This window comes from Electrona antarctica, assembly GCF_951216825.1.
Source record: "Electrona antarctica genome assembly, chromosome: 11".
In the NCBI taxonomy this organism is placed as follows: Eukaryota; Metazoa; Chordata; class Actinopteri; order Myctophiformes; family Myctophidae; genus Electrona; species Electrona antarctica.
This window is the reverse complement of record NC_136792.1, coordinates 4,337,384-4,365,224: the sequence shown is the minus strand read 5'-3', so window position 1 is coordinate 4,365,224 and position 27,841 is coordinate 4,337,384. Positions and strand designations below refer to the sequence as shown.

At 44.2% G+C, this 27,841-nt stretch overlaps 1 protein-coding gene across 1 annotated transcript; it reads left to right on the top strand.

Annotated features, from left to right (window-relative positions):
• Positions 1–430: 430 nt before the first annotated feature.
• On the top strand, positions 431–27,841 carry LOC306932997 (high-affinity choline transporter 1-like; the record flags this gene model as incomplete). Its single annotated transcript, XM_079514967.1, has 9 exons — positions 431–539; positions 15,549–15,739; positions 16,914–17,027; positions 18,473–18,628; positions 19,567–19,715; positions 20,757–20,909; positions 24,879–25,032; positions 26,318–26,535; positions 27,317–27,841. Exons 2-9 carry the CDS (start codon positions 15,556–15,558, stop codon positions 27,839–27,841), a joined length of 1,653 nt encoding a protein of 550 aa, XP_079371093.1. The 5' UTR covers positions 431–539; positions 15,549–15,555.

The following is a 27,841-nucleotide window of genomic DNA, read 5'->3' as shown; positions in this document are numbered from 1 at the left end:
GAGTTGCTTATTTCATTGTTTAAAAAACGTTAGAGTTAAAGATTTAGCTGGGGACCTGGAGCCTGTGAAATCTTTCACAGACTTACAGTGCCGTCTCGTATTCACCTCCAGCATGGTTGTTGCTTAGACTGCATATACAGTTAGATTTAAAGTGCTCAAGACCTGTTTGCTTATTTCTCATGCAAAATCTGGCAACACTGGCAATCATTCTTCAGCCTGTTCTAGGGTAGCCTCAGTACCCATGCAGGCTTTTATCTTTGGTGTCCTCGTTATTATTATTATTAGTCCAAACTAAATATATATGCTGTACGGTTCATTTCAGATGTATATTTTTTTCTCGTGTAATAGTAAGTTAGTAGTAATGCATTTGGTAAAATATTTGCCTAGTGTTTGTCATTTAATCTGTCTGTGAAACATTAAGCAGAGTGGAGCTGTAACTACTGAGGCCAGTGTATCCCTGATCACACCTGGACTTTCTGACAACGAGGCTCCATCTCGCAGCTCGATCAACACATCTTCTGGATTTCAGACCAAATAAGGTTATCTTATCTTTATTTATTTTTTAATGTTACTGATATTTTAGATCACTTGTTGTTTGTTTATATACATTATACGTTTGAAGGACAGGAAGCTATGGAATTAGATAAAAAGCTAAAGTACTCTCAATGAAAGTTATGTTTTTGTATGCCAACGTTTTGAAGGTCCAGGAACCCCAGGGTCTGTGAGGAGGTTCCAGGAGGTCCTCCAGCAAAATGACTTAACCCATTTTGGGCGGGAACCCCTTTTGGTGTTTTAAACATTATATATTAATTTATAATTTAGCTATTGAAAAATAGCAGATCTACAAGCTCATAGCTACGAGCTTGTAGGTCTGCTATTTTTGAAAAATCGTGAAAATGTTGCGCAAATTTGGAATATATATTTTTTTCAGTTTTTAACTCAACTTTGCTTCTGGGGGCTCCCTGGAACAACATATGTTCAGATGGGGGTCGTGGCCTATTACATATAATTTGTGGGGTCCTTGACATGAAATATTGAGCACCACTGACATAGAAACATATTTCAGAAAACGATGTCATGATTTAGAAGACATATTTTTAAATTTCAGGCCTAAATGGGTTAATATAGCATCACAATCTGTTTAACCACAAATGTTATACTTTGGTTATTCAAAGCCAATGGGTGATGCAACGTGTTGTGAGCTTGTGTAGTAGATTGATTTTGAGTGGTGCAACCACTCCAAGGAACAGCAATTCTAGTTCTAGTTATAGTTTATATGTATGTATAGTTTATATGTATAGTGTCATTATATAGATATGTTCTAGTCACGTTCTTAGCTTACGCATGTTTCGCGATAAATGCTTTTTATATATGTGATGTATTCCCATGCTTTTTGTTCTTGCTTAATGTAAATCGCTCTGGATTAAGAGCGTCTGCTAAATGCCTAAATTGTAAATTGTAATTGTAAATTGTAAATTGCAATGTCCGTGTTAACCTATGTGACGTTAACCTATGTGACTATGAGTACCAGTAGGGGCAAAAGTGGCGCTGTTGTGCCAGAAACAGAGAGAGAGATAGTGCTGCACTGTTGCCTGCTAATGAGAGAGAGAGAGAGAGGGGGGGGGGGGAGTTGCACCACTCACAAATCTTCTCTTCTGGGGGTCCCGGACCCTGACAGAATATTTTCAGACGGGGGTCTGTGGCCAAATACATATCAATTTGAGGGTCGTTGGCATGGGGCGACTGTGGCTCAAGAGGTAGAGCAGGTCGTCCAATGATCCATGGGTTGGCGGTTCGAATCCCGGCTCCTCCTGTCTACATGTCGAAGTGTCCTTGTGCAAGACACTGAACCCCAAATTGCTCCCGATGTGCTGGTTGGTACCTTGCATAGCTTCCGCCGCAATCGTTGTTGTTATTAGAGAAAGTAAAAGATGAGTGTTCTTTTTTTTTCATTTGCTGCTTTCTTTCGTTTTAGGGATTTTAGCTGTTTTTGACAGGGGGGGCGGGGGCATTCGAGCATGGGGCATACAATATTATGGCGATTTATTTTTTTATTATTTACTATAGTCCTAATAAACCCCAGGAAATTACATCTGGCCACAAAAAAATCACATGATGTACTGAATGTGAAGGTAGCCTATTGGGGGGGAAGCCACACTGAGTGTCATAGGCTCAATGTCAGTTTGACACATTCAGTAGATCTCGTGATGTTTTGTGGCCAGATGAAATTTCCTGGGGTTTATTAGGACTATAGTAAATAATTAAAAAAGAAATCGCTATAAAATGTTGTAAAAGAATACATATTTAGCCCCATGCTCGAATGCCCCCGCCCCCTGTCAAAAACAGCTAAAATCCCTAAAACGAAAGAAAGCAGCAAATGAAAAAAAAATAACACTCATCTTTTAGTTTCTCTAATAACAACCTAAAACATGAACCTTTGTTGAAAAAAACTAAAGTTGTCCTTTAAAAAAGGAAAATCCAGTAAAAACAAGGCCATATGGGGCCGTAAATTGGCAGCATCAATGCATATCTGGTAAAAAATGGAACATCCAGTCCCAAAACATGGGTGTAGTACTGTCTGTTGTTACTGTGGGTTCCTCTCAGTCACATAAGGTGAGACACTGGATGCAGGTTAACTCATTTATTGGCTCAACACAGACACTTGGTTAAACATAACATAAATACTCCTAGTGCAAAATACAGTCAGCCCAGCCGTGCATGGAACATATTGCCTGGCTGCCACACCGATTTCAGTTATACTATACTATACTATACTATACTATACTATACTATACTATACTATACTATACTATACTATACTATACTATACTGTACTGTACTGTACTGTACTGTAACTTACTTATGTAACTGTCCATAACTTATGTTATTATGACTTAAAACACTAAAACAAGTTGTACTCCTCATGTTGGACAAAAATGAGGCGTAACTGATATGGGAGAAGCTTGTAAAAACAAATACAAATAAATCATACTTTTGTGAAGTGAGGGGCGCCTTTTTTGTTTTGTACTATTGTTGATTTCAGAGTAGGCCTATATCAGAGGCGCAGTCGAGATAGGTCTAAAACATGAGTTTATTGAAACCCACGTACAGTACATAGTCATACAAAGGTAGCCATGCAAAGCTGTCATTCACGTACATAGTCATACAAAGGTAGCCATGCATTGCAAAGCTGTCATTCACGTACATAGTCATACAAAGGTAGCCATGCAAAGCTGTCATTCACGTACATAGTCATACAAAGGTAGCCATGCAAAGCTGTCATTCACGTACATAGTCATACAAAGGTAGCCATGCAAAGCTGTCATTCACGTACATAGTCATACAAAGGTAGCCATGCAAAGCTGTCATTCACGTACATAGTCATACAAAGGTAGCCATGCAAAGCTGTCATTCACGTACATAGTCATACAAAGGTAGCCATGCAAAGCTGTCATTCACGTACATAGTCATACAAAGGTAGCCATGCATTGCAAAGCTGTCATTCACGTACATAGTCATACAAAGGTAGCCATGCAAAGCTGTCATTCACGTACATAGTCATACAAAGGTAGCCATGCAAAGCTGTCATTCACGTACATAGTCATACAAAGGTAGCCATGCAAAGCTGTCATTCACGTACATAGTCATACAAAGGTAGCCATGCAAAGCTGTCATTCACGTACATAGTCATACAAAGGTAGCCATGCAAAGCTGTCATTCACGTACATAGTCATACAAAGGTAGCCATGCAAAGCTGTCATTCACGTACATAGTCATACAAAGGTAGCCATGCAAAGCTGTCATTCACGTACATAGTCATACAAAGGTAGCCATGCAAAGCTGTCATTCACGTACATAGTCATACAAAGGTAGCCATGCATTGCAAAGCTGTCATTCACGTACATAGTCATACAAAGGTAGCCATGCAAAGCTGTCATTCACGTACATAGTCATACAAAGGTAGCCATGCAAAGCTGTCATTCACGTACATAGTCATACAAAGGTAGCCATGCAAAGCTGTCATTCACGTACATAGTCATACAAAGGTAGCCATGCAAAGCTGTCATTCACGTACATAGTCATACAAAGGTAGCCATGCAAAGCTGTCATTCACGTACATAGTCATACAAAGGTAGCCATGCAAAGCTGTCATTCACGTACATAGTCATACAAAGGTAGCCATGCAAAGCTGTCATTCACGTACATAGTCATACAAAGGTAGCCATGCAAAGCTGTCATTCACGTACATAGTCATACAAAGGTAGCCATGCATTGCAAAGCTGTCATTCACGTACATAGTCATACAAAGGTAGCCATGCAAAGCTGTCATTCACGTACATAGTCATACAAAGGTAGCCATGCAAAGCTGTCATTCACGTACATAGTCATACAAAGGTAGCCATGCAAAGCTGTCATTCACGTACATAGTCATACAAAGGTAGCCATGCAAAGCTGTCGTTCACGTACATAGTCATACAAAGGTAGCCATGCAAAGCTGTCGTTCACGTACATAGTCATACAAAGGTAGCCATGCAAAGCTGTCATTCACGTACATAGTCATACAAAGGTAGCCATGCAAAGCTGTCATTCACGTACATAGTCATACAAAGGTAGCCATGCAAAGCTGTCATTCACGTACATAGTCATACAAAGGTAGCCATGCAAAGCTGTCATTCACGTACATAGTCATACAAAGGTAGCCATGCAAAGCTGTCATTCACGTACATAGTCATACAAAGGTAGCCATGCAAAGCTGTCATTCACGTACATAGTCATACAAAGGTAGCCATGCAAAGCTGTCATTCACGTACATAGTCATACAAAGGTAGCCATGCATTGCAAAGCTGTCATTCACGTACATAGTCATACAAAGGTAGCCATGCAAAGCTGTCATTCACGTACATAGTCATACAAAGGTAGCCATGCAAAGCTGTCATTCACGTACATAGTCATACAAAGGTAGCCATGCAAAGCTGTCATTCACGTACATAGTCATACAAAGGTAGCCATGCAAAGCTGTCGTTCACGTACATAGTCATACAAAGGTAGCCATGCAAAGCTGTCGTTCACGTACATAGTCATACAAAGGTAGCCATGCAAAGCTGTCATTCACGTACATAGTCATACAAAGGTAGCCATGCAAAGCTGTCATTCACGTACATAGTCATACAAAGGTAGCCATGCAAAGCTGTCATTCACGTACATAGTCATACAAAGGTAGCCATGCATTGCAAAGCTGTCGTTCACGTACATAGTCATACAAAGGTAGCCATGCAAAGCTGTCATTCACGTACATAGTCATACAAAGGTAGCCATGCAAAGCTGTCATTCACGTACATAGTCATACAAAGGTAGCCATGCAAAGCTGTCATTCACGTACATAGTCATACAAAGGTAGCCATGCAAAGCTGTCATTCACGTACATAGTCATACAAAGGTAGCCATGCAAAGCTGTCATTCACGTACATAGTCATACAAAGGTAGCCATGCAAAGCTGTCATTCACGTACATAGTCATACAAAGGTAGCCATGCAAAGCTGTCATTCACGTACATAGTCATACAAAGGTAGCCATGCAAAGCTGTCATTCACGTACATAGTCATACAAAGGTAGCCATGCAAAGCTGTCATTCACGTACATAGTCATACAAAGGTAGCCATGCAAAGCTGTCATTCACGTACATAGTCATACAAAGGTAGCCATGCAAAGCTGTCATTCACGTACATAGTCATACAAAGGTAGCCATGCATTGCAAAGCTGTCGTTCACGTACATAGTCATACAAAGGTAGCCATGCATTGCAAAGCTGTCGTTCCCGGGAAGGTTCGGTGCAGTTGGCTCTCCTCTCCTCTCTTCCCGGGGATTTTTATTACACATGAATACATAAGAGGTGGGGTCTACCGTCTAGAACATTAAGTAACGATCATAATCATAGTCTGTTGCCAAAACCCTGCATACCAAGGCGCCTATTATTCACCAAGACAATTTTTGGGATGACTCACAACTCACGGTTGTTAACCCATTTATACCTGAGTTAAAAACATTCGCTCTGAAAGAATATATATTCAAAGATTTGCGCCACATTTTTACGATTTTTCAAAAATAGCAGACCTACAAGCTCGTAGCGCGCCACTCGGTGGCGCGCTATGAGCTTGTAGGTCTGCTATTTTTCAATAGCTAAATTATAACATAATGTTTAAAACACCAAAAGGGGTTCCTGCCCAAAATGGTTAAGGCATCTCATGATATTTTCTCCTTTTAACCATCAATCACACTTTACATCAATAACACTTTATCAGTTCAGTTCACGCTGACCTGGTTCATGCTGTCCAGCAGGGGTCACAGGAGGACATGAGACTTATAGCTGGGTCTGAATTCGTTATAATCGTGCACTTGGTGACAAGTCTTTGATTTTTGGTATGGTGGTAGGTATGGTTATAAGGTTTTCAAAAACCATCGCAAACAAGTTGGGAGCGCCCCCTAGTGGTCTGTTTGCAATGAATCTAATATTAAATGGGTCAGTGTATGGTTAAAAACCATAATAATTGATAAAAGAGATTTTTCAATGGATTCTATTAGTATTGGGTGCTAAATAACATACTAAAGAATTAGGAAAAAATAACTTCTGGAAAGGCATAATTTTCAAGATGGCGTCCACGATGGCTGCCGGGAGCTTAAAATGCCTATAAACTGGGATTTAATACATAAAAAATCATAACAATTATGCACTTGGTGACAAGTTTTAGATATTTAGCATGATGTTAGGTATGGGAATAATGTTTTCACAAACCATCGCAAACAAGTTGGGCTCGCCCCCTAGTGGTCCGTTTGCAATGAATCCAATGTTAAATAGGATCGCTCTTTGTCTGGAACCTCCCCCTCGACTTTACCGCCATGGGTGACCCTACCAGGAGCAAAGCTCCCGACGGCATCACTCTCAGGTTCATGGGAACACGCAAGGCTCTCCACCACGGCAAGGTGGCGATCCAAGGAGAACACACACACACACACACACACACACACACACACACACACACACACACACACACAGCTTTTTCCCATTTTTTAATTATTTGTTTAAGTTCATTTTTTTGTTCAAGTTTTTTAATTTTCTTTATTTTTTTTGTCTTTTTTCTTTTTTTTTAGATCATGGCATGCATATTTAAACATCACTGCATATTTATTCAAATATTTCACTCATCATTATTAGTGCAGCCCCCATCGCACTTGCACAATGTGGTACAGCGAAGTCCAGCCCGGTGGCACTTACAGTTGCCCTTACAGGCAACCACACAGCCACAGTGGAGGATCAGTGAGCATGCCTTGCTAACATCTTCCAGATCTGTCCAATATGGTACCCACACTTTGGTTCTGGCATTCCATTCCCAACCCCATTTACTGGGGTCTGGGATCTTGGGATCTTTGCAGAGGGACTGCTTCCAGACAAAAGCTGCAGTATGCAGTGCACGTTTCCCATGCTCGAATAAAGCGTGCTGGGTTGGGGGTATCACATCCAGGGATTTGAGGCTATGAGTGAACAGGAGCTTCCTTGCTTCATTCACTGAGACTGCACTGCAATTCTTACTGTACATGAGTACAGTCCAGTGTTCAAGACATTGCATGTGGACTGATTCTAGTGTGAGGCTGGTCGGGTCTTGGGTGATTGCAAAGAGGGTTTCTGTGACTTCAGGAAAGGCTGCCCATGCATTCCATGCAGTTTTTTTGCCAATTCCAAACATTGCTGATACAACATCACACCCTGTGAATGCGTGGAAAAGGGGCAGTGCTTGGCATTTTTGAGATCCCAGCATTTGTGAGATGTGGTGGATTGGGATATCTTTATAAGTCTTTCCTGATCCAAAGCCAATCCACAGCTCTGATAGGCCTAGCTCTTGGAACAGGTTAATCGCCAGCACCACCACATCACTATCCACTGTCTTGAGGTAGGCCTTGGTGTGACCTTGCTCAGCAGCATGACGCAAATGGAGCATCATCCGTGTGTCAGCTTCTTCTTGCTGACATGGTGACAAGGCTTCCAAGTCAGTAGGCTTGTTGCTGAGTACAAGGTCCGCCTTTGTTGTGAAGAGGTGGTACTGTGAATCAACAGTTTTTTCTTTAAGTTCCTGACTGATGAATTGAAAGAGCTGGTCTTTATTTTGACTATCTTTGAGGAACTTCTGCCATTGGGCTCCCTTTGGCAGTGGTATCTGGGCCGAGACTCGTGTTCTGCACCCTGCAGTCCCACCCCGCTTGACACGAGTTTGGGATTTTAGACTTGCCTCTATATATGTGTCCCAGACTGCATCCACTCTTGTCGTTTTGTCTGTCATCAGGCTCTGCAAGTATGGCAGCAAGTGCATCTGTGTGTACTCTCCAAACACCCCGGCACGCTGGGTTTTGATGATGTGTATTACTGCTGCCATATCAAGAACAACTACAGATGCCTCTTTGGCAGCTGGAGAGCGTCCAGGACCAGGCATGCCTGGTAGACATCCAAGAATCTCAGACTTGGTTCCTGACCGCAGCTTGCCTTGATAAGACAAGGATGGAGGTTCACGTTGATTCTCGTGCTTGAAGAATTCATCTATGTCTGAATCAGGACGTGCTTGTAGGGACAAAAAAAGCTTGGTGATGAGAGCTGTATTTGCTTTAGCATTCCCCAGCTTATTAGCACTCTTCTTCAGATCCACAGGTGGCCTGTTGGTGAATGTGAACAATTTAGCTCTTGGAATGACATCAGATAAGGGTTTGGTGGCTTTTTCTATTCTCTCCCTTACAAACTCCATGAACATGGCTTTGCCAATGTTGGGAGCTTCCCTGAGGCAGTTTGAGATTGCAGGGTCCATTACCTCACCGGTGTCTAAGGTGATGAGATCTGAATCAATTTCTTTGAAGGGATTGACAACTTTATCATCCTTGACAAGATCACATAGAGCTTTGAGATCTTTGAGGAACTTATTCTGTTCAGCAACTGAGGACTCTGGATGCTCTAAAGTGTCCTGGTTGCCTGAGGCAGAGACACAGGCATCCTCAAACTCATCAATTAGCCGTAGGACTTCAGGTTTTGAGAGCTCGATGATTTCCTTCTCCTCATTTTGACCATAGAGGCCCTTTGGTCCACTATCCTCCTTTAGAAACTTGATGCTGTGCTCCTGGCTCTGATCAAGTGCCATCAATGAGAACTTCTTGTCACCACGTTGCACAACAAACTTCCCTTCCATGAAAGCCTCATGGACTGATGGGTGGGTATCTGGTAGTGTTGCCATGTCTTTCAAGAAGACGGGCATCCAGCGGGCATAGTTTGTATGTCCAAAGGCAAATAACCATGGACACAAATCCTCGCAAGCATTCAGGGTTAGAGGCCAATCACCCACTCGCTGACCACGGATGAAGCGGCAGTTGATCATCAGGTACTCTCTCACCGTCACCCAGTAACAGACTGTGGGAGCATTACTCTTGAGTCGATTCTCCCACATATCGATGGTTTCATGAGGCCCATAGCCCTCTCGGCAGTATTCCTCATATGCCTGTACTTTGAGCACATGGAGCCAGCCAAGAGTAAGCTGGTATGCATACCGTGTACGTTTGACATGCTTTCCACCTAAGAGAGAGGCTGCAACACCAGTATTGAATATATTGGCTAAGGAAAACATCCTCTCCCAACCAGACCCGGCTAACAGCTTACCCCCACATTCTTGGGACAGCATCTCGACATGAAGGAAGCCCATGAAGCACACTATCTTTGACTCACCAACCTCGTTGGGGTACTCCCACTGACATTTCTTCTGTTGGGCATAGAGAGGACAGTCAGCCTCTATGACTGGAACCTGGCCAGGATTCACAAACTCTATTGCCTTCATGACCACAAGCATTGAGTGTTTTTGCATGGGCATGGTTGAGGCCTTGTCAGAAAAGACAGGGAAAACGCCAACTGTGGCCCTTGGCTTGACATCATCTTTGCATTGGCCATGTGAGAAGAACCCGGAGTAGGTCACTGGGGTTTCTTGAAGCATTCCATCTTTTTCAATCAGGACCTTCTGGAGGTGATTTAGCCATGCTTCATCAGGCACCCCTGCTCTGCGATTTGTAGCGAAAGCTGGTCTGGCTGTTCCCTCTGGAATTGATGAAAGCATGATATCTCCAGCATATTCAGAAATGTATGGTACAATGGCAAAGTCATCAGGAAGCTTGATAGTAGTACCTTCAGGAACATCAAGAGTGAGAGGTGGAGGGTCCACCCCCATGTTGTCATGTGTGAGATGGTTGGTTAAGGATATGGCAGTGCCATGGAGCTCAATTCGACCAGACTCATCAATATTATCAACTCCACCGGTAGTGAAGACACCCCGCTTAATGTTTGATGGTATGACGACTCCATCAGCTGCAAACTGCTTGGACACAGCTAGGGCAAGTCCCCTCCTGACATCCATGACTCTATTATAAGACACAGACATGCCCAATGAATGGAACTGTTTAATGGTGCTTTTTTGACGATCATTTCCATGCAGTTTCAGTCCCACATAGAGAGGAAAGGGTGTCTCTCTATCCTTCCTCTGATAGAGGGTCAGATAATTACTAGATCGTTTTCCAGCATTGCTGCATATCAACTGACTTATGATACAGGCGACTTTGACCCTGGCATTGATGCTGGCCTGATCCTCTTCTGCCTTCTCCTCAATAGAGTTTGAACCTTGAAGCATAACATCAAGAAGGGTCAGAAGAGGCTGTGCTACTGGCTCACTTAGACAGTTCGAGTTGAACGAACCATTGAAAGGCATCTGTTGCAAAAGAATGTATTTGCGCAGCAAGAGACCCACTTCGACTATTTTCTTTGCCTCCTCTTCAGTCACACCAGCAGTCTGTGCCACAGCTGCAGCAACTGTTTTTTTGTGAGCTATGAAAATATCACGACCTTCTGAGTATACAGACCACCCAGACCCTAGCTTCTGTAGAAGGTGTTCTTTGAATCTCGTGTTTTGCACATACACCCCTGTCCATTCAGAGTTGCATTGTTTTAAACGACGCTCATAAAGCTTCCTCGCGTCAGCAAGCTTAACGGTGGATGCATTGTACTGGACAAATGCTACAAGCTGAGCGATTACCAAGGGATCATACTGATCCTTGGACATTGAACTTTTTTCTTTGGACGACTGGGATGTCGCTGCGCGGGCATTGTTCTTCATCTTCGTATAACAGGATGTGTGATAATGCACATCTCCAGCCTCTGCATCGATGGCAGTGGTCAGACGCGAATAAACTACCCAGTTCTTGGTTTCCACGGCCCATTTTTTGAGGTTCCTACTACAGCTTTCACTCGTTGCTCTGTATATTTTCTCATCACTATCATCTTGAAATTTCTCACAGAAGACACACTGACTTTTTTCACAGTCGAAGCTCGCATTAAAACATGACCGCCGTGTTTTTTTCGGACTGAACATATCCACTTCCTCTTCCTTATCCACTTCCTCTTCCTTTGGTCTCTTGTCCAGTACTGTCTTGTCCAGTACTCGATTTAACATATAGGAGCGGAAGAGTCCTCGACATCTGTTATAGTACTTCCCTTTATTATTAGATAATGTGTTTGCGATCCCTGACCCATCATCTAGACACTTCAAATTCACTCCAAGTGGCAAAGGGGTATCGGTGTCAACAAATCTTTTCACATCCTCTTCAAGGGTTTGATACGCTTTATTATGACACTCTTTATAATATGGACATCGCAAATCTTTTTCAGATTTGTGTTGGCACAAGCAACACAGTGTCCAATCTGTTGAAAGGATGAAAGGATTTTCCTCACTCATGGTGAGACTTGATGCTGTGCTCCTGGCTCTGATCAAGTTTTGATAAATTGATATGTTATGTACAGGCTATACATAAGGATGAAACGCAGGAAAGCTAAACGCTTTAAGATTTTGATTTTTCACATCTAGTCTTGACACTGTTAAATCCTGTGTGTGGGTGTTTGTGTGTGTGTGTGAGAGAGAATTGAGAAGAATTAAGTAAAAGTTAGAACAATGTAAAGACAAGTTCAACAGAAAATAAAATACAAAATAAAATAAAATGCTAGCAGCTGCAGTTGAACCAAAAACGGAGCTTGAAGCTAACAGTGGATGCTAGCAGCTAACTGTGGACATTGAAGGCTAAAAGTGTATGCTAACAACTAACTGTGGACTTTGAGGGCTAACAGTGGATGCTAACAGCTAACTGTGGACTTTGAGGGATAACAGTGGATGCTAACAGTAGCAGTTGGAAAGCAGGCACTTTGTTTCACATGCTTTTCATCTAAATTATATCCACTCTACGACTACCACTGTCCAGAGCAGAACATGAGTGATATAATTAACATACACTACCCACCAGAAATAAAAAATGACATAGAGAGAAGCACGTTCAAACTGGAGCTTCTTAAGGGGCAACCAGAAACCCTCTTTGCTGATCTTTTTTAAAATGGAGAAATTTGTAATCTAATCTTCTACACAGAGCAGACCCTGAGCCCTCCACATCAGACCTCCATCACAGAACTTAAGGAACACTTCACCCAGTTAGAAATAGAACTGGTGCAGCTCAAATAAATGGTCCTGAATCAGAATCATACATATACAAACTCAGCTGGACTCGTACAACAAGAGGAAATGGAACAAATGAGAAAAGAGCAAGAAAGTGTACATGCAACCTGGAAATTATTATATATATATTTATATTATATATATTTTCCTAATTCTTTAGTATGTTATTTAGCACACCCAATACTAATAGAATCCATTGAAAAATCTCTTTTATCAATTATTATGGTTTTTAACCATATACTGGCCCATTTGATATTAGATTCATTGCAAACAGACCACTAGGGGGTGAGCCCGACTTGTTTGCGATGGTTTTTGAAAACCTTATACCCATACCTAACATCATGCCAAAAATCAAAAACCTGTCACCAAGTGCATAATTGTTATGATTTCTTATGTATTAAATCCCAGTTTATAGGCATTTTAAGCTCCTGGCAGCCATCGTGGACGCCATCTTGAAAATGATGCCTTTCCAGAAGTTATTTTTTCCTAATTCTTTAGTATGTTATTTAGCACACCCAATACTAATAGAATCCATTGAAAAATCTCTTTTATCAATTATTATGGTTTTTAACCATAGACTGGCCCATTTGATATTAGATTCATTGCAAACAGACCACTAGGGGGCGAGCCCGACTTGTTTGCGATGGTTTTTGAAAACCTTATACCCATACCTAACATCATGCCAAAAATCAAAAACTTGTCACCAAGAGTATAATTGTTATGATTTTTTATGTATTAAATCCCAGTTTATAGGCATTTTAAGCTCCCGGCAGCCATCGTGGACGCCATCTTGAAAATGATGCCTTTCCAGAAGTTATTTTTTCCTAATTTTTTAGTATGTTATTTAGCACACCCAATACTAATAGAATCCATTGAAAAATCTCTTTTATCAATTATTATGGTTTTTAACCATAGACTGACCCATTTAATATTAGATTAATTGCAAACAGACCACTAGGGGGCGCTCCCAACTTGTTTGCGATGGTTTTTGAAAACCTTATAACCATACCTACCACCATACCAAAAATCAAAGACTTGTCACCAAGTGCACGATTGTGTTGATTTTGAACGAATTCAGACCCAGCTATTAGGCCCTTGTCTACATGTCGAAGTGTCCTTGGGCAAGACACTGAACCCCAAATTGCTCCCGATGTGCTGGTTGGTACCTTGCATGGCTTCCGCCGCAATCGGTGTATGAATGGGTGAATGTAATGCACAATCTATGTAAAGCGCCTTGGATAAAGGCGCTATATAAATGCACCATTTTTAAAAAAAATGCACCATTTTTGCTACACGAGGACGTCTCGGGCTGTTCCCCGCGCAAGTTTGTGAACGATATAAAACTTTCCTTCGTCCACATTGCGGTTATGTTAATTATTATGCTGTATAGACGAGACCGGTAAACTGCTCCGTTTTCAAGCGACATCTGTAGTACACATGGCCGGCCTGTAGATGGCCACCCAAAAGCACCATGGAGTCTGTCTCACTCACACTCTCTCTCCAACAGACATCCTCAAAGTGGCAGCACCTGTCACTCATTAGTTGGCTGTATGGTGATAATAAGTGAACTTGGTTGTATGGTGATAATAAGTGAACTTGGCTGTATGGTGATACTAAGTGCACTTGGTTGTATGGTGATAATAAGTGCACTTGGTTGTATGGTGATAATAAGTGCACTTGGTTGTATGGTGATAATAAGTGAACTTGGCTGTATGGTGATAATAAGTGCACTTGGTTGTATGGTGATAATAACTGAACTTGGCTGTATGGTGATAATAAGTGCACTTGGTTGTATGGTGATAATAAGTGCACTTGGTTGTATGGTGATAATAAGTGCACTTGGCTGTATGGTGATAATAAGTGCACTTGGCTGTATGGTGATAATAAGTGCACTTGGTTGTATGGTGATAATAAGTGCATTTGGTTGTATGGTGATAATAAGTGCACTTGGTTGTATGGTGATAATAAGTGCACTTGGTTGTATGGTGATAATAAGTGCACTTGGCTGTATGGTGATAATAAGTGCACTTGGTTGTATGGTGATAATAAGTGCACTTGGCTGTATGGTGATAATAAGTGCACTTGGTTGTATGGTGATAATAAGTGAACTTGGCTGTATGGTGATAATAAGTGCACTTGGTTGTATGGTGATAATAAGTGCACTTGGTTGTATGGTGATAATAAGTGCACTTGGTTGTATGGTGATAATAAGTGCACTTGGTTGTATGGTGATAATAAGTGCACTTGGTTGTATGGTGATAATAAGTGCACTTGGTTGTATGGTGATAATAAGTGCCCTTGGTTGTATGGTGATAATAAGTGCACTTGGTTGTATGGTGATAATAAGTGCACTTGGTTGTATGGTGATAATAAGTGCACTTGGTTGTATGGTGATAATAAGTGCACTTGGTTGTATGGTGATAATAAGTGCACTTGGTTGTATGGTGATAATAAGTGCACTTGGTTGTATGGTGATAATAAGTGCACTTGGTTGTATGGTGATAATAAGTGCACTTGGTTGTATGGTGATAATAAGTGCACTTACACTTACTCCCGATGTGCTGGTTGGTTACAATATCATATAAATCAAATTGCTGATTTTTGGGGCAGCATGAATAAGACAAACATTAAACGTCGATAGACTTGGCTGCCACATGACTGAACGTCTGAAAGCCAGACGTTCAAAAATAAGTTATTTACTTTTGATTCAGTGGCAGTGTAGTTTAGTCCCATGCATTCTCCAGATATGGTCCTGTTGCCCCTCAAGGGAAAGGAAACGATGAGTAGACACGGGTCCATTTGGTTCCATTTGTACGCTCTCTGAGTTACAGACCCATAAGGGTCCATTTGGTTCCAAATGATCATTTAGCTGGGTCCCCCCTGGAACTCCCTGAAGTACCCCTGGGGGTACTTCAGGGATTGGTTCCCACTTTGGGAACCACTGTGTTAACACATCCTGCCTGCTCGCATTTGTGTGTTACAGTTTCACGATGGCTCTAAACATAGCTGGCTTGGTGGCAGTGTTGTTCTTCTACGCCTTGATCCTGGGGATGGGGGTCTGGGCTTCTAGGAAGTCCAGGAGGGAGGAGAAGAAATGTGTTGGATCCAGAAGTGAGGTCACCATGGTAGGAGGACGCAACATGAACATTTGGATTGGCATCTTCACAATGACAGGTGAGAAAATCCAATTAATGTATGACGATGTACAGTATATAAGCTCTCAATGGTCTCGCACCTTCCTACCTACATGACTGCCTGCCTAAATATGTACCAAACCGCCCCTAAGGTCTTCCACTGCTGGCCTGCTCGCTTTGCCTAAAAAAATGGCAACTAAAAAATACGGGGAAGCAGCGTTTTGCTTCTACGGGCTGACGGCGTGGAACAAACTCCCACTGTACCTTCGACAGGCAGCCTCTGTAGACATTTTTAAAGCGCAGCTCAAGACCCACTTCTACACTCTTGCTTTTAATTGATATTTTCATTTTTTGTTATTCATGTCCTCACTGTATTGCATTACTGCTCTTGTTTTTTTAATGTTTATGCCTTGCTTTTCTTTTCATTTTTTTCTCCATTGCTCCGTAAAGCACTTTGAGCTGCATTTTATGTCATGAAAGGTGCTATACAAGTAAAGTTTTATTATTATTATTATTATTATTATTATTATTATTATTATAAAGCGGGGATTCACAAACCTTTTCATGTGAAGGACCTCCAAATTGATGTAGACCCTCAATCCGAAAGATTTGCCAGGGAAAACTTTCACAATTATTGAAACTTTTCACAATGATGATTTTTAAATGTTTCAAAAGTTGACCAGCTCAGTGGCCTTGTGGTTAGAGTGTCCGCCCTGAAACTGGGAGGTCGGGGTTCGATCCCCGGCCGGGTCATACCAAAGACTGTAAAAATGGGACCCAATGCCTCCCTGCTTGACACTCAGCATCAATGGGTTGGATTGGGGGGTCAAATCAACTAATCAAATGATTCCCGAGCGCGGCACGGCTGCAGCTCACCGTTCCTTGGCGGCGGCTCACCGCTCCAAGAGATGGGTCAAATGCGGACAACAAATTTCACTGCGGTAACGTGTGTGACAAATCGTACGACTTGACTTGACTGATATACAATCCTCAACACAATCCAGGTCTAGTCAGTCGCGGGTGTGTGCACAAAACGAGCACGCGCGTGACAATTTCATGGGACCGAGCCCTCGGAAATATTAATTTTCATTATTAGGAACAAAGGTTCTGTACATGCAGACGGTACAAGGTTTCTTCCCCACAGCAACACTTTGTGTATTTGTTCCTGTGTATGTGTGACTACTGTATGTTAACTGCTTCTTCTTCACCATCAGCCACCTGGGTTGGAGGAGCCTACATCATGGGTACTGCCGAGGCCGTCTACACTCCCTCCCGTGGCGTCGTCTGGGCCCTAGGGCCCCCTTCATATGTGCTGTCCTTCCTCGTAGGTAAGAAGCAGCATTGTGCATTCTTTCCATTTCAACTGTAGTCCCGGAAAGAGCTGAGATTCAAGTCTGTGATGTAACAGACTTGAAAATCATGTTAAAAATATATCAAAAAGAAAACGTGGAATAAAACACAGCACACTCCAACATCATGTGTATTGTTTCCTCAACTTCATTAGAATGGAATTTGGGTACAAAATTGGTAGGAAGATTTTTGAACATTTGTTATTTTTTCAACATGTTGGGAGTGATTCAAATATTGTTTTATTTGCTGTATTTGGGATATGAGTGTGCACAAAGTACTAATATAGTACAACTACATACTGTAAATATTCCATAATAACAAAATCCCAATGTGGACTTGGCCCACCATTTGAGAGCCACTGGTCTAATCCAAGGGTTCCCAAACTTTTATTTTTCAGGCCGTTGCCCACCACTTGGAATTGGAATTGCAATATATTACATTTAGTTTGACTCGGTTCCACAACGCAAGGCGCTGTGAGCTTGTAGTGCTGCTATTTTCAAAAGGGTTGCCTCTTTCTTACGAAATTTGACATTTTAGAGGTATTAAAAAGGTCTTAAAAGTAGTGATGCACTATATTATCGGTAGCATATATCGATATTGGCCGATATATCATTAAAAAATCACACCCGTGTGAACTGAGTGGTGCAGACCCCCCCCCCCCCCCCCCCCCTCTCTCTCTCATTAGCAGGCAACAGTGCAGCACTATCTCCCTCTCTCCGTTTCTGGCACAACAGCGCCACTTTTGGTACTCATTGGTACTGGTGCTCATAGTCACATAGTCACACACAAACATAGTAGTCACACACAAACATAGTTGAACACGGACATTGCTTTTCCTTGGAGTGGTTGCAGAACTCAAAAAGGGCGTCTTACTGCTGTTGGTTTGTTTACTGTTGAGTGAGAAAACAATGTTATGCACATTCATCGGGATTGCTCCTGCTTCAATTGATTTATTTTACTGGTTGTTCTGCATTTAAGTTCCTTTGTAATTTATCCTGATTTATAAGGTTGTGTTGATGTATTGTTTTGACTGTATTTGTGAATTGTAACCTCGGCCGAGGTCCCGATCTCAAGGTTGTGAACCCTTAGGCCTGACTTACACCTTCACAACAGATTGATGTATAGCTGATGCATGAGACTTATTGACTGATGCAAGCTCACAATGCATTTCCAATGGGAGTCACATGGTTTGACACAACATTTGTGTTGTATGAGGGGGAGGGGGGCAGTCGAAACACAGCCGAAAGCCGTACAACAAAAATGTTGTGTCAAACCATGTGACTTCCATTGGAAATGCATTGGGGCAAGATGTAAACAACCCCTTTGTTTACATCTAGCATGCATCAATGTTGTATGCTAGATCGAAAGGTGTGAGTGAGGCCTTATTAGTCTAATCCACCACCTTCCTGTTGTGTCCAATCAGGAGGCTTGTTCTTTGCTAAACAAATGAGGTCGAAGCGCTACGTGACAATGATGGATCCATTTCAGCATCGCTACGGCAACGCATTCACCACAGCCCTCCTGCTTCCCAGTCTGCTCAGTGACATTCTGTGGGTGGCCTGCATCCTGGGTGCCTTGGGTCAGTCATACTTTATACTGTAGCTCTGCTTATCAACGTCAGGTCCTCCAGGGACCAACTATTTCTATGTAGTCTAGACTACTCCCACTTTTGCTACACCTGACCACAGGTCTCCTCCTTACTTTGGCATTTCAGTGCATCAATGTTATTTAAACTCTGCTTAGCTGTTAGCTCTGTTCATCATTGCATCTGTCAGTGCTACCTATAGAGCGTCGCAGTCCCGCCTCCTACCCTGGACCAGGAAATGAAACCCAATGCATTTTTCCCATAGACATTTCTTAAAGTATTTATTTAAAGACGGTTACGCCGCGGACAAAGCCAACTCGAGTCGTGACAACTCATGACAACACAAACAATATTTTGGACCAAAAAATAATTACAAAGAAGAAAAACAACAAAAAAAGTGTTGTAACCTGCCGTTTTTTTCTTCTTTCTAATTATTTGTTTGGTCCAAAATATTGTTTGTGTTGTCATGAGTTGTCACGACTCGAGTTGGCTTTGTCCGCTGCGTAACCGTCTTTAAATAAATACTTTAAGAAATGTCTATGAGGAAAATGCATTGGGTTTCATTTCCTGGTCCAGGGTAGGAGGCGGGACTGCGACGCTCAATAGGGCTCCGAACAGGTTTGAGGAGCAGAAACAAAAACAATGAACCAAAGGATATTTAACTAGGAGCAGAAACCAAAATGGAAACATCATAATCTTTAATTGTTCCAAATCCAAACTGAAATGACTGATTAAATAATGTTATGTTTTCTTTCCTACAATATCTTAACAACTACAAAAGTGTGGAAGGCATGTGAGCTTGTAAATCTGATATCTTCGCTGAAAGATAGCATATGGTTCACCTAGAGGATGACATGTGCAGAGGAGGGACACTAGGGTTCAATTGGCTTATAGACACGTGTTCATTGAGTGTATATTGTGTGTTTCTGCAGGCGGGACAGTCAGTGTGATCCTTGACCTTCATTCGTCCTACGCCATCGTCCTGTCTGCAGGGGTTGCCATCACCTACACACTGCTGGGAGGCCTGTACTCTGTGGCCTACACTGATGTCATCCAGCTGTTGATCATCTTCATCAGTCTGGTGAGAGCAGACGTGAATGGGTCAGGGGTGGCATAGCCTCACAAACCGAAGGGGAGGCGGGCTCATAGGTTGGTCAACCAATAAGGAAGTCGGTGTCGGTTTCCAGCGCTAGTTTGTTCTGCCTCTCTAATATCCACAGGCTCTTTCAGGATATATGGTGGCATAGCTTAATGGGTAGAGAGCATAGAGTATAAAGAAGGATAGAGACCGAACTGGAGCGTTAGCCCCGCCCCCCCGCTATTCATTTCAGTGGAAGTTGCTCAGTGGCGTTTTGAAGCACCCGGAAGACTTCCGGAAGTATAATTATTAACTCAATGGCTCGAGCGAGCGGATGTTTAGCCTAGCCCAGCCCCGGACCTCAATTTTGAGGTCCGGGCTTTTGCACGTGACGTCATGAACGTCCCCGTCCACTTCCATTAAAGTGCTGCAATTCCACATTTCGCCAGTAGGTAGTGGCATCTTCAACGTTGGATAGCCATGGTAGAGAGCCTGGCTGGGAAGCAGAGGGTCTCGGTTTATTTTCCCGTCGAGGTGCCCTGAGTAAGATTATTCACTCGGAACTCGGAACTATTTTCCCCATTTTTTTATTTTTTATCTTGGAAATATTATGGAAAATGTTGATTTTTATTTTATTTTTTCTTTCTTTTAACGAGTGTGGCAAGTTTTGATACATTTTGAGGAGGGAGTGGTTAATGCAAACTCCATCCCCCCCCCACCCCTGATAGCATTAGCGACTGTGGCTCAGGAGGTAGAGCAGGTGGTCCAATGATCAATGGGTCGGCGGTTCGAATCCCGGCTCCTCCTGTCTACAGTGTCATTGGGCAAGACACTGAACCCCAAATTGCTCCCGATGTGCTGGTTGGTGGTGCCTTGCATGGCTTCTGCTGCAATCGGTGTGTGAATGGGTGAATGTAAAGCAGGCGCTATATAAATGCACCATTTACCATTTTATTTACCATTAGCTATTAGCACTGGCGGTGAATATTATTTATGTTTCTGTTGACCCATTTCCTTGTTCTGTTGTATCTTGCCCTTCCCCAGTGGCTGTGTGTTCCCTTTGTAATTCTCCACCCATCATCATCATTATCATCATCATCTAATGTGACTCTCACACCTCTACACTCACCGCCCGCCTGGCTGGGGGAGCTCAAGACGGAGGATGTTGGAAAATGGATCGATGAATTCCTCTTATTGGTTAGTTGTTGTTTCCCGCCAAATCCTATAGAGGGTATGCGCGTGACATCATCATCAAACCCGGAAGTTATGCAGGAATGCCTACGTAGTGGCAAAAAACTACTTTCTGGCCTTGACAGCCCATACATCCAAACATAAAAGTCCTGTCTGATTGCATTAAACAACGTTAAACAATGTTAAACTCACATTTGCATGTTGCTTTGCCACTCGATTTGCCACTCGATGTGCCATTCACTTTAAGCATGCGCATACCCTCTATTCATGTACAGTATGCATCTGTGTTTACATATCTGCATTGTCAGGCAGAAACCTTCAATGTCCATCTTTTTATGTTTTTCTCTATTAACTGGCTGCCCTATTCAATACTTTGTGAAAGGACCCTCTGATAGAGGACAGTCCTCCCAGGGACTGCAGTGCCTCAGAATAGCCTTATGGTTTATGTGGGAACAAGAGCTTAATAACTGCATTGAATCCATTGGATCACAGGTTCTTTTTTCCATTAAAAGTAAATAGTTACAAGCTATAGTTACAAGCTTTCTGCACAAAAGCTGAAATGTGTGGGCGGCGGGCACGCACACGTCAGGGCGTCTGTGCGTGCATGTCTTTAAGAGTAATGGGTTGCATCAGCTGCAGCTGTTTATGCTGTGCTCATGGATGGCTAAATGGCATGAACTTTCCACCTTCCGTCATGTACAACCGGACCCAGCTGAGGCCTGATGGCAGTGACACCTCCAGGCGACCAGTGAACGGACATCCAGAGGATGCACGGCCCCGGGGTGCGTACGTTTGTTAGACATACTAACAGTCCGTCAGGCATTAGTTCGACAACATCGTTGCTCCCGAGTCGTCCCGACATGCACTGTCGGTTACATCTAACGGTACTAACCTGTGCGCGTGCTACGGGTTAAAACTCACCCATGGCTCCATGTGCAGCAGGTTAAAACTAACCCGTGGCGGGTGGCTCAGGGGTAGAGTGGCTGGATTGCAACCGCAAGGTTGCCAGTTCGAACCCGGGCTCCCCCAGAGTTAGTGTCGAAGTGTCCTTGAGCAAGATACTGAACCCCTAATTTCTCCTGATGTGCTGGTTGGTGCCTTGCATGGTTTCCGCCGCCATCGGTGTATGAATGTGTGCGTGAGTGGGTGAATGTAATGCACAATCTATGTAAAGCGCCTTGGATAAAGACGCTATATAAATGCACCATTTACCATTTTAAATCTAACCTGTGGCTCCCGACATGCGTGGCAGATTACAACTAACCCGTGGCAGATTAAAACTAACCCGTGGCTTCCTGTGAGGTTAGGTTTATGGTTGGGTTTTGGGTAGGGTGTCGGGCTCATGACCGTAGGACTGTTAGTAAGTAGGACCAAACACATGCACCCCCACGGCCCCAGTCGTCGCTGCCACCCAGCGGGGGACACCCAACCATAGACATGAAAATGTAGACGCCTCCTTCAGCTCTGGGGCTTGTGTATCTCCAGAGGAGGCAAGCATTTGCGGAAACATTGCGGAAGCTTGCCAAGCTTCTGCGTGCGTCGCGGAAGGGGACGTTCGGTAGGCCAATCAGACGGGCAATGTTAAACGTTTGCTTTCTCATGCCAATAAAGCTCCTTTGGATTTAATTGATAAGTCCCGGAACAGACACACTGTGATTGGCCAGTAGTCACTTGAGTGGCAGCAACGTAGCGTGCCGTGGAGACGCATGGCTCCAACGAACTGCAGCGGTCAATGAGGCATCTATTTCATTTTGTTTTATATCTATGCACCCAACGGCCACGGCAACCCGGAGAGGATCCCCGGCTCCAGACAGGTCTGCAACTATGTCCTACAGCAGTCCTACAACTATGTCCTACAGCAGTCCTACAACTATGTCCTACAGCAGTCCTACAACTATGTCCTACAGCAGTCCTACAACTATGTCCTACAGCAGTCCTACAACTATGTCCTACAGCAGTCCAACTATGTCCTACAGCAGTCCTACAACTATGTCCTACAGCAGTCCAACTATGTCCTACAGCAGTCCTACAACTATGTCCTACAGCAGTCCAACTATGTCCTATAGCAGTCCTACAACTATGTCCTACAGCAGTCCAACTATGTCCTACAGCAGTCCTACAACTATGTCCTACAGCAGTCCAACTATGTCCTACAGCAGTCCAACTATGTCCTACAGCAGTCCAACTATGTCCTACAGCAGTCCTACAACTATGTCCTACAGCAGTCCTACAACTATGTCCTACAGCAGTCCAACTATGTCCTACAGCAGTCCAACTATGTCCTACAGCAGTCCTACAACTATGTCCTACAGCAGTCCAACTATGTCCTACAGCAGTCCTACAACTATGTCCTACAGCAGTCCAACTATGTCCTACAGCAGTCCAACTATGTCCTACTAGGACAGCAGTCCAACTATGTCCTACAGCAGTCCAACTATGTCCTACAGCAGTCCAACTATGTCCTACAGCAGTCCAACTATGTCCTACAGCAGTCCGCGACCGGCTGCCACCCAGCACGGGCCACCCAACCGCCACAGCAACCTGGAGCCTCACAGCCTCCCCGAGAGGCTGCTCGACCCCGACCCGGCCGCAGGTGGGTCGGCGCCTACGACCTGCGGCTGTCAACCAAGTCAGATTACAAGGCAACATTCAGTAAAAAGGTCTGCACTTTTTACACAATTCTAACTCATTCGCCGTGCAGAAGGTTGATGCATTCTGAGATGTGCAAAGGCCACAGGCCTGGATGGTATAGCTCCTCGGGTGGTAAGCGACACTATGTTTCCCATACACGTGCCCCACTGTTATATCGCTTTGTATGCATGTCCTCATCGCCACTCTATCTGACAGGCTTCTAGGATCGGAGCCGGACACGGAGAAGCGAGGTGGAAGAGAGGCGGAAGAGGACGCCACCCACTCCTCGTCCCCCTGCCGCTAGTGAGAGAGAGAGAGACAGCGGGGACCCCTTGCCACCTCGGATCGACACCGCCTAAAACAAGGTCGTAAGAGAAACCTTACCACTGTTCACATATTCATTCACCTGACGAGTCAAGAGGAGCCTTTAAAGGCGAAGACTCCGCTCAGGCTATATATTGCCACGGATGGGAAGCTAGCGAGACCCTTTGGGTTGAAGCGGGGAGCACACCTGTATGATCATCATACCTGAGACCCTTTGGGTTGAAGCGGGGAGCACACCTGTATGATCATCATACCTGAGCGACACAACACCTGTCCCGGGGACCCGGCAGGAAGAAGAGGACGTAGCTAACGAACTGTGTTATTCTATGTTAGACCACCTGCCTGTATTTACCCGGACTCACCGGTGGAGCCGTTGTTTGCCGTAGAACCTAGAGGGCCGAAGAGAAGAGAAGCCTGTTTATTGTACCTCACTGTCATGGCCGCCTCGCCAGAGTGGCCTCGGGCCGGGAGACAGTGTTTAGCCCGAAGAGGAGGATTTATGTTAGATAGTTTTCTGTTGTTTATAAAAGACTAACTTCTGTCTCAAATCGCAGATACCGTCGAGGGACCTTTGACGCTACCGTGTGGCCAACGGACTGTGATTCACCTTCCAATTCCCTGGACTGTTATGATTTCCCCTCATAAATAAAAGAGGCTGCGCACCTCAATCGTGAAATTTCTCCACTGTCTCCGTCTCCCACTTCAGTCCGTCACACTAAATAGAACAACCTAAACAAACTTCTGAAGTCTAACAGACTTCAAGGTAAAACTAAAATCGGAATACATAGCAGCAAAATCATCAATGCAATACCTGGGTTGCATTTTGTAGGGTAAGTTAGACGGCCGACAAGCACATACACACCGCTAAATCCTGTGTGTGTGTGTGTGTGTGTGTGTGTGTGTGTGTGTGTGTGTGTGTGTGTGTGTGTGTGTGTGTGTGTGTGTGTGTGTGTGTGTGTGTGTGTGTGTGTGTGTGTGTGCGTGTGTGCGCGCGCGTGCGTGCGTGCGTGCATGCTGCAGTCCCTCGGAGGCCTGTCCTACCAGGCGTTCTACCAGAGGGTCCTTTCTGCTGCATCACCTGCTCAGGCCCAAATCACGTGCTTTGCATCAATGATCCTCTCCGTCATCTTGGGCATTCCCTCAGTCATTATAGGAGCGGTGGCTGTTTCTGCAGGTACTTCACACACACACACACACCTTGCGCGGGTTCATGTGTTTGGTCTGACGGAGCATTGGTCCGAACGACAACCTACCTCAAACCCTCACCCTAACCCTAACCTCCCCTAGGGGAAGCACACCTAAACCCAACCCTCTCCCGACCCCCAACGCACCTCGGACCAATGCTCCTTCCAACCAATGCTCCGTCGGACCATAGCTCCGTCGGACCATAGTATGCCTCCCACCTTGCGCACACTGCTAAAGCTGCAATGTGCAATCCACAACTCTTGTCCTTACCCACGGTTCGGACCCCGGACTCCGAATTTCTACCGGTGTGCTAAGACATAGAGCGTCGCAGTCCCTCCCCCTTTCAGAACGACGAGGGAACCAGAAGAGAATTCCTCCATTCATTTGTCCCATAGACTTTTCAAAAAGTATTTATTTAAAGACATGTATGCCTCGTACAAAGCCAACAGCCGAGTTTACAAATCATGACATAGACAATAAACGCATATTTTGGGGCCGAACAAATCATTAAGGCTCATGCATAGTCTGGCACCACCGAACTACAACATGACGTCACTGAGGTGACCACCGAACTACAACATGACGTCACTGAGGTGACCACCGAACTACAACATGACGTCACTGAGGTGACCACCGAACTACAACATGATGTCACTGAGGTGACCACCGAACTACAACATGACGTCACTGAGGTGACCACCGAACTACAACATGACGTCACGAGCCGCGGTGAAGAGCAAACCACCGCCCCAGCCCTTCTTTCTGTTTTTACTCACCACCGCTCAGCGTTATTTCAGCTCCGGTGGTCAGCTCACCACCGGAGCGGTGGTCAGCTCACCACCGGAGCGGTGGTCAGCTCACCACCGGAGCGGTGGTCACCTCACCACCGAAAATCCAGACTATGAATGAGCCTTTAGAAAGAAGAAAAAAAGGGCAGTGTACAACACCTTTTTAACCGTTTTTCTTCTTCTTCTAAATAAATACATTTTATATACATCTATGGAATTCTATGGAATTCTCTTCCGGTGACCTTCCGGAGACGTTCTGTGTTTGCATGGCCAGGGTGAATATTGCCCTTATGAGCTTCCAGGCAGTACCACTTGTCAACCAGTAGGGGTCCTACCTGACACCTGGGTCTACAAGAGTGATGGAAGAGTAGACATCCTCCAACCACAGCAGATGTACTATAGTTATAAACATACTATTGTTTCAAATGATGTCCACACGTTCTCGATTGCAGCTTTAAACTCACAGTAGGACTTTCCCCCTCTCAGACTGGAACCAAACAGAGTATGGTCTTCCACCTCCGTTTGAGCGCGGGGAGGCAGGGAATGTGCTTCCACTGGCCCTGCAGAACCTCGCCCCGTCCTGGGTGTCGGTGTTGGGCATCGGGGCATTGGCTGCAGCCGTCATGTCCTCCGTGGACTCTGCCATGCTTTCTTCTGCGTCCATGTTCACTCAGAATATCTACAAGAGCTACCTCAGGAAACAGGTTGGAAACCTTTCTGTATGTGCATGTGTTCAAGAAGTGCATGCACATCCAAGAAAATTCAACAGGTGCTCGAACAAAAGAGATAAACTGAAGAGAAGGAGGAAGTCTGCACACCTTTTTTGAATGCTCCCAAAATAATGTATTACCAAACAGCGGTAAAACAAAACAACGTTTTGGCCTACGTGGCCTTCAGTCAGGTATACTGAATAGCAGTGCATAAGACGGGTACAGGCAGATAAGTGGGCAGATACACATAATCACTGAGTTAGCACACCCGGGAGGCGGGGACATCGCCTCGATATGGGATTGAACTTGGCAATGACAGTCGACAAATAAGGCAGCCATTAGTGTCCCTGTGTATCCACCAGGAGAGAAAAAGCACAAATACCGTATACAGTGTGCAGAGCTTCTTCTTTCTGTTTTTTTGCTTTTGATCTTTGGTCGTTTTGAGTACCTGCTCACCTGCCTTGCTGGAAGGTTTGTCGATGTGTGTGACTTGACTTCTTTTGATCTCGTTCGAATCCCGGGTATTATATGTAAGTTATGTATTGCAACTTTATTGAATTAAATAAATACATTTGGGACCTTATCAGTGACCGAGTATAAACACTTCTGAGACCATAGTCTTAAAGCCTGATGTATACTTTGTGGCATGATGGTGTTATGCAACGCATTATGAGCTTGTAGATTTGCTATTTTCGGCATGTGACACCGTCTCAGGCACAAGAAGGAGATCACACGGCCATTCTGTAATAACGAGTCTTTTCCACTCTCTCTCAAGGCATCAGAGGTGGAGTGTGCATGGGTGATCCGGCTAAGTGTGCTGTTAGTGGGCTTGGCTGGCACCGGCCTGGCCTTCACTGGGGAAGGCGTCATGGCGTTCTGGCTGATGAGTTCAGACCTGCTGTACTGCATGATCTTCCCGCAGATCATCTGTGTCGTGCATTGTCCCTTCGCTAACGGATACGGTGCGAGCGCTGGCCTCTTCCTGGGGACCTTTCTGAGATTTCTGAGCGGGGAGCCTCTACTCCACATCCCCCCTGTCCTGATGTTTCCCGGTTGGAGGGAGGATGAGTTAACGGGGGACATCCACCAGTATTTTCCCTTCAGGTCTTTCATAATGTTGCTCACCGTACTCATCATTCCCTCTGCCTCCTTGCTGGCACGTCTGGTGTTCACCCGCCACATGCTGCCTCCTTCCTGGGACGTCTTTGGTGTCTTGAGGGAGACTGGGAATGCTGTAACGGGTGTAAATGGAGCGGGGAGAGCAGATGCTGCTGCTACTGAGACTACTGAGATCTACTGA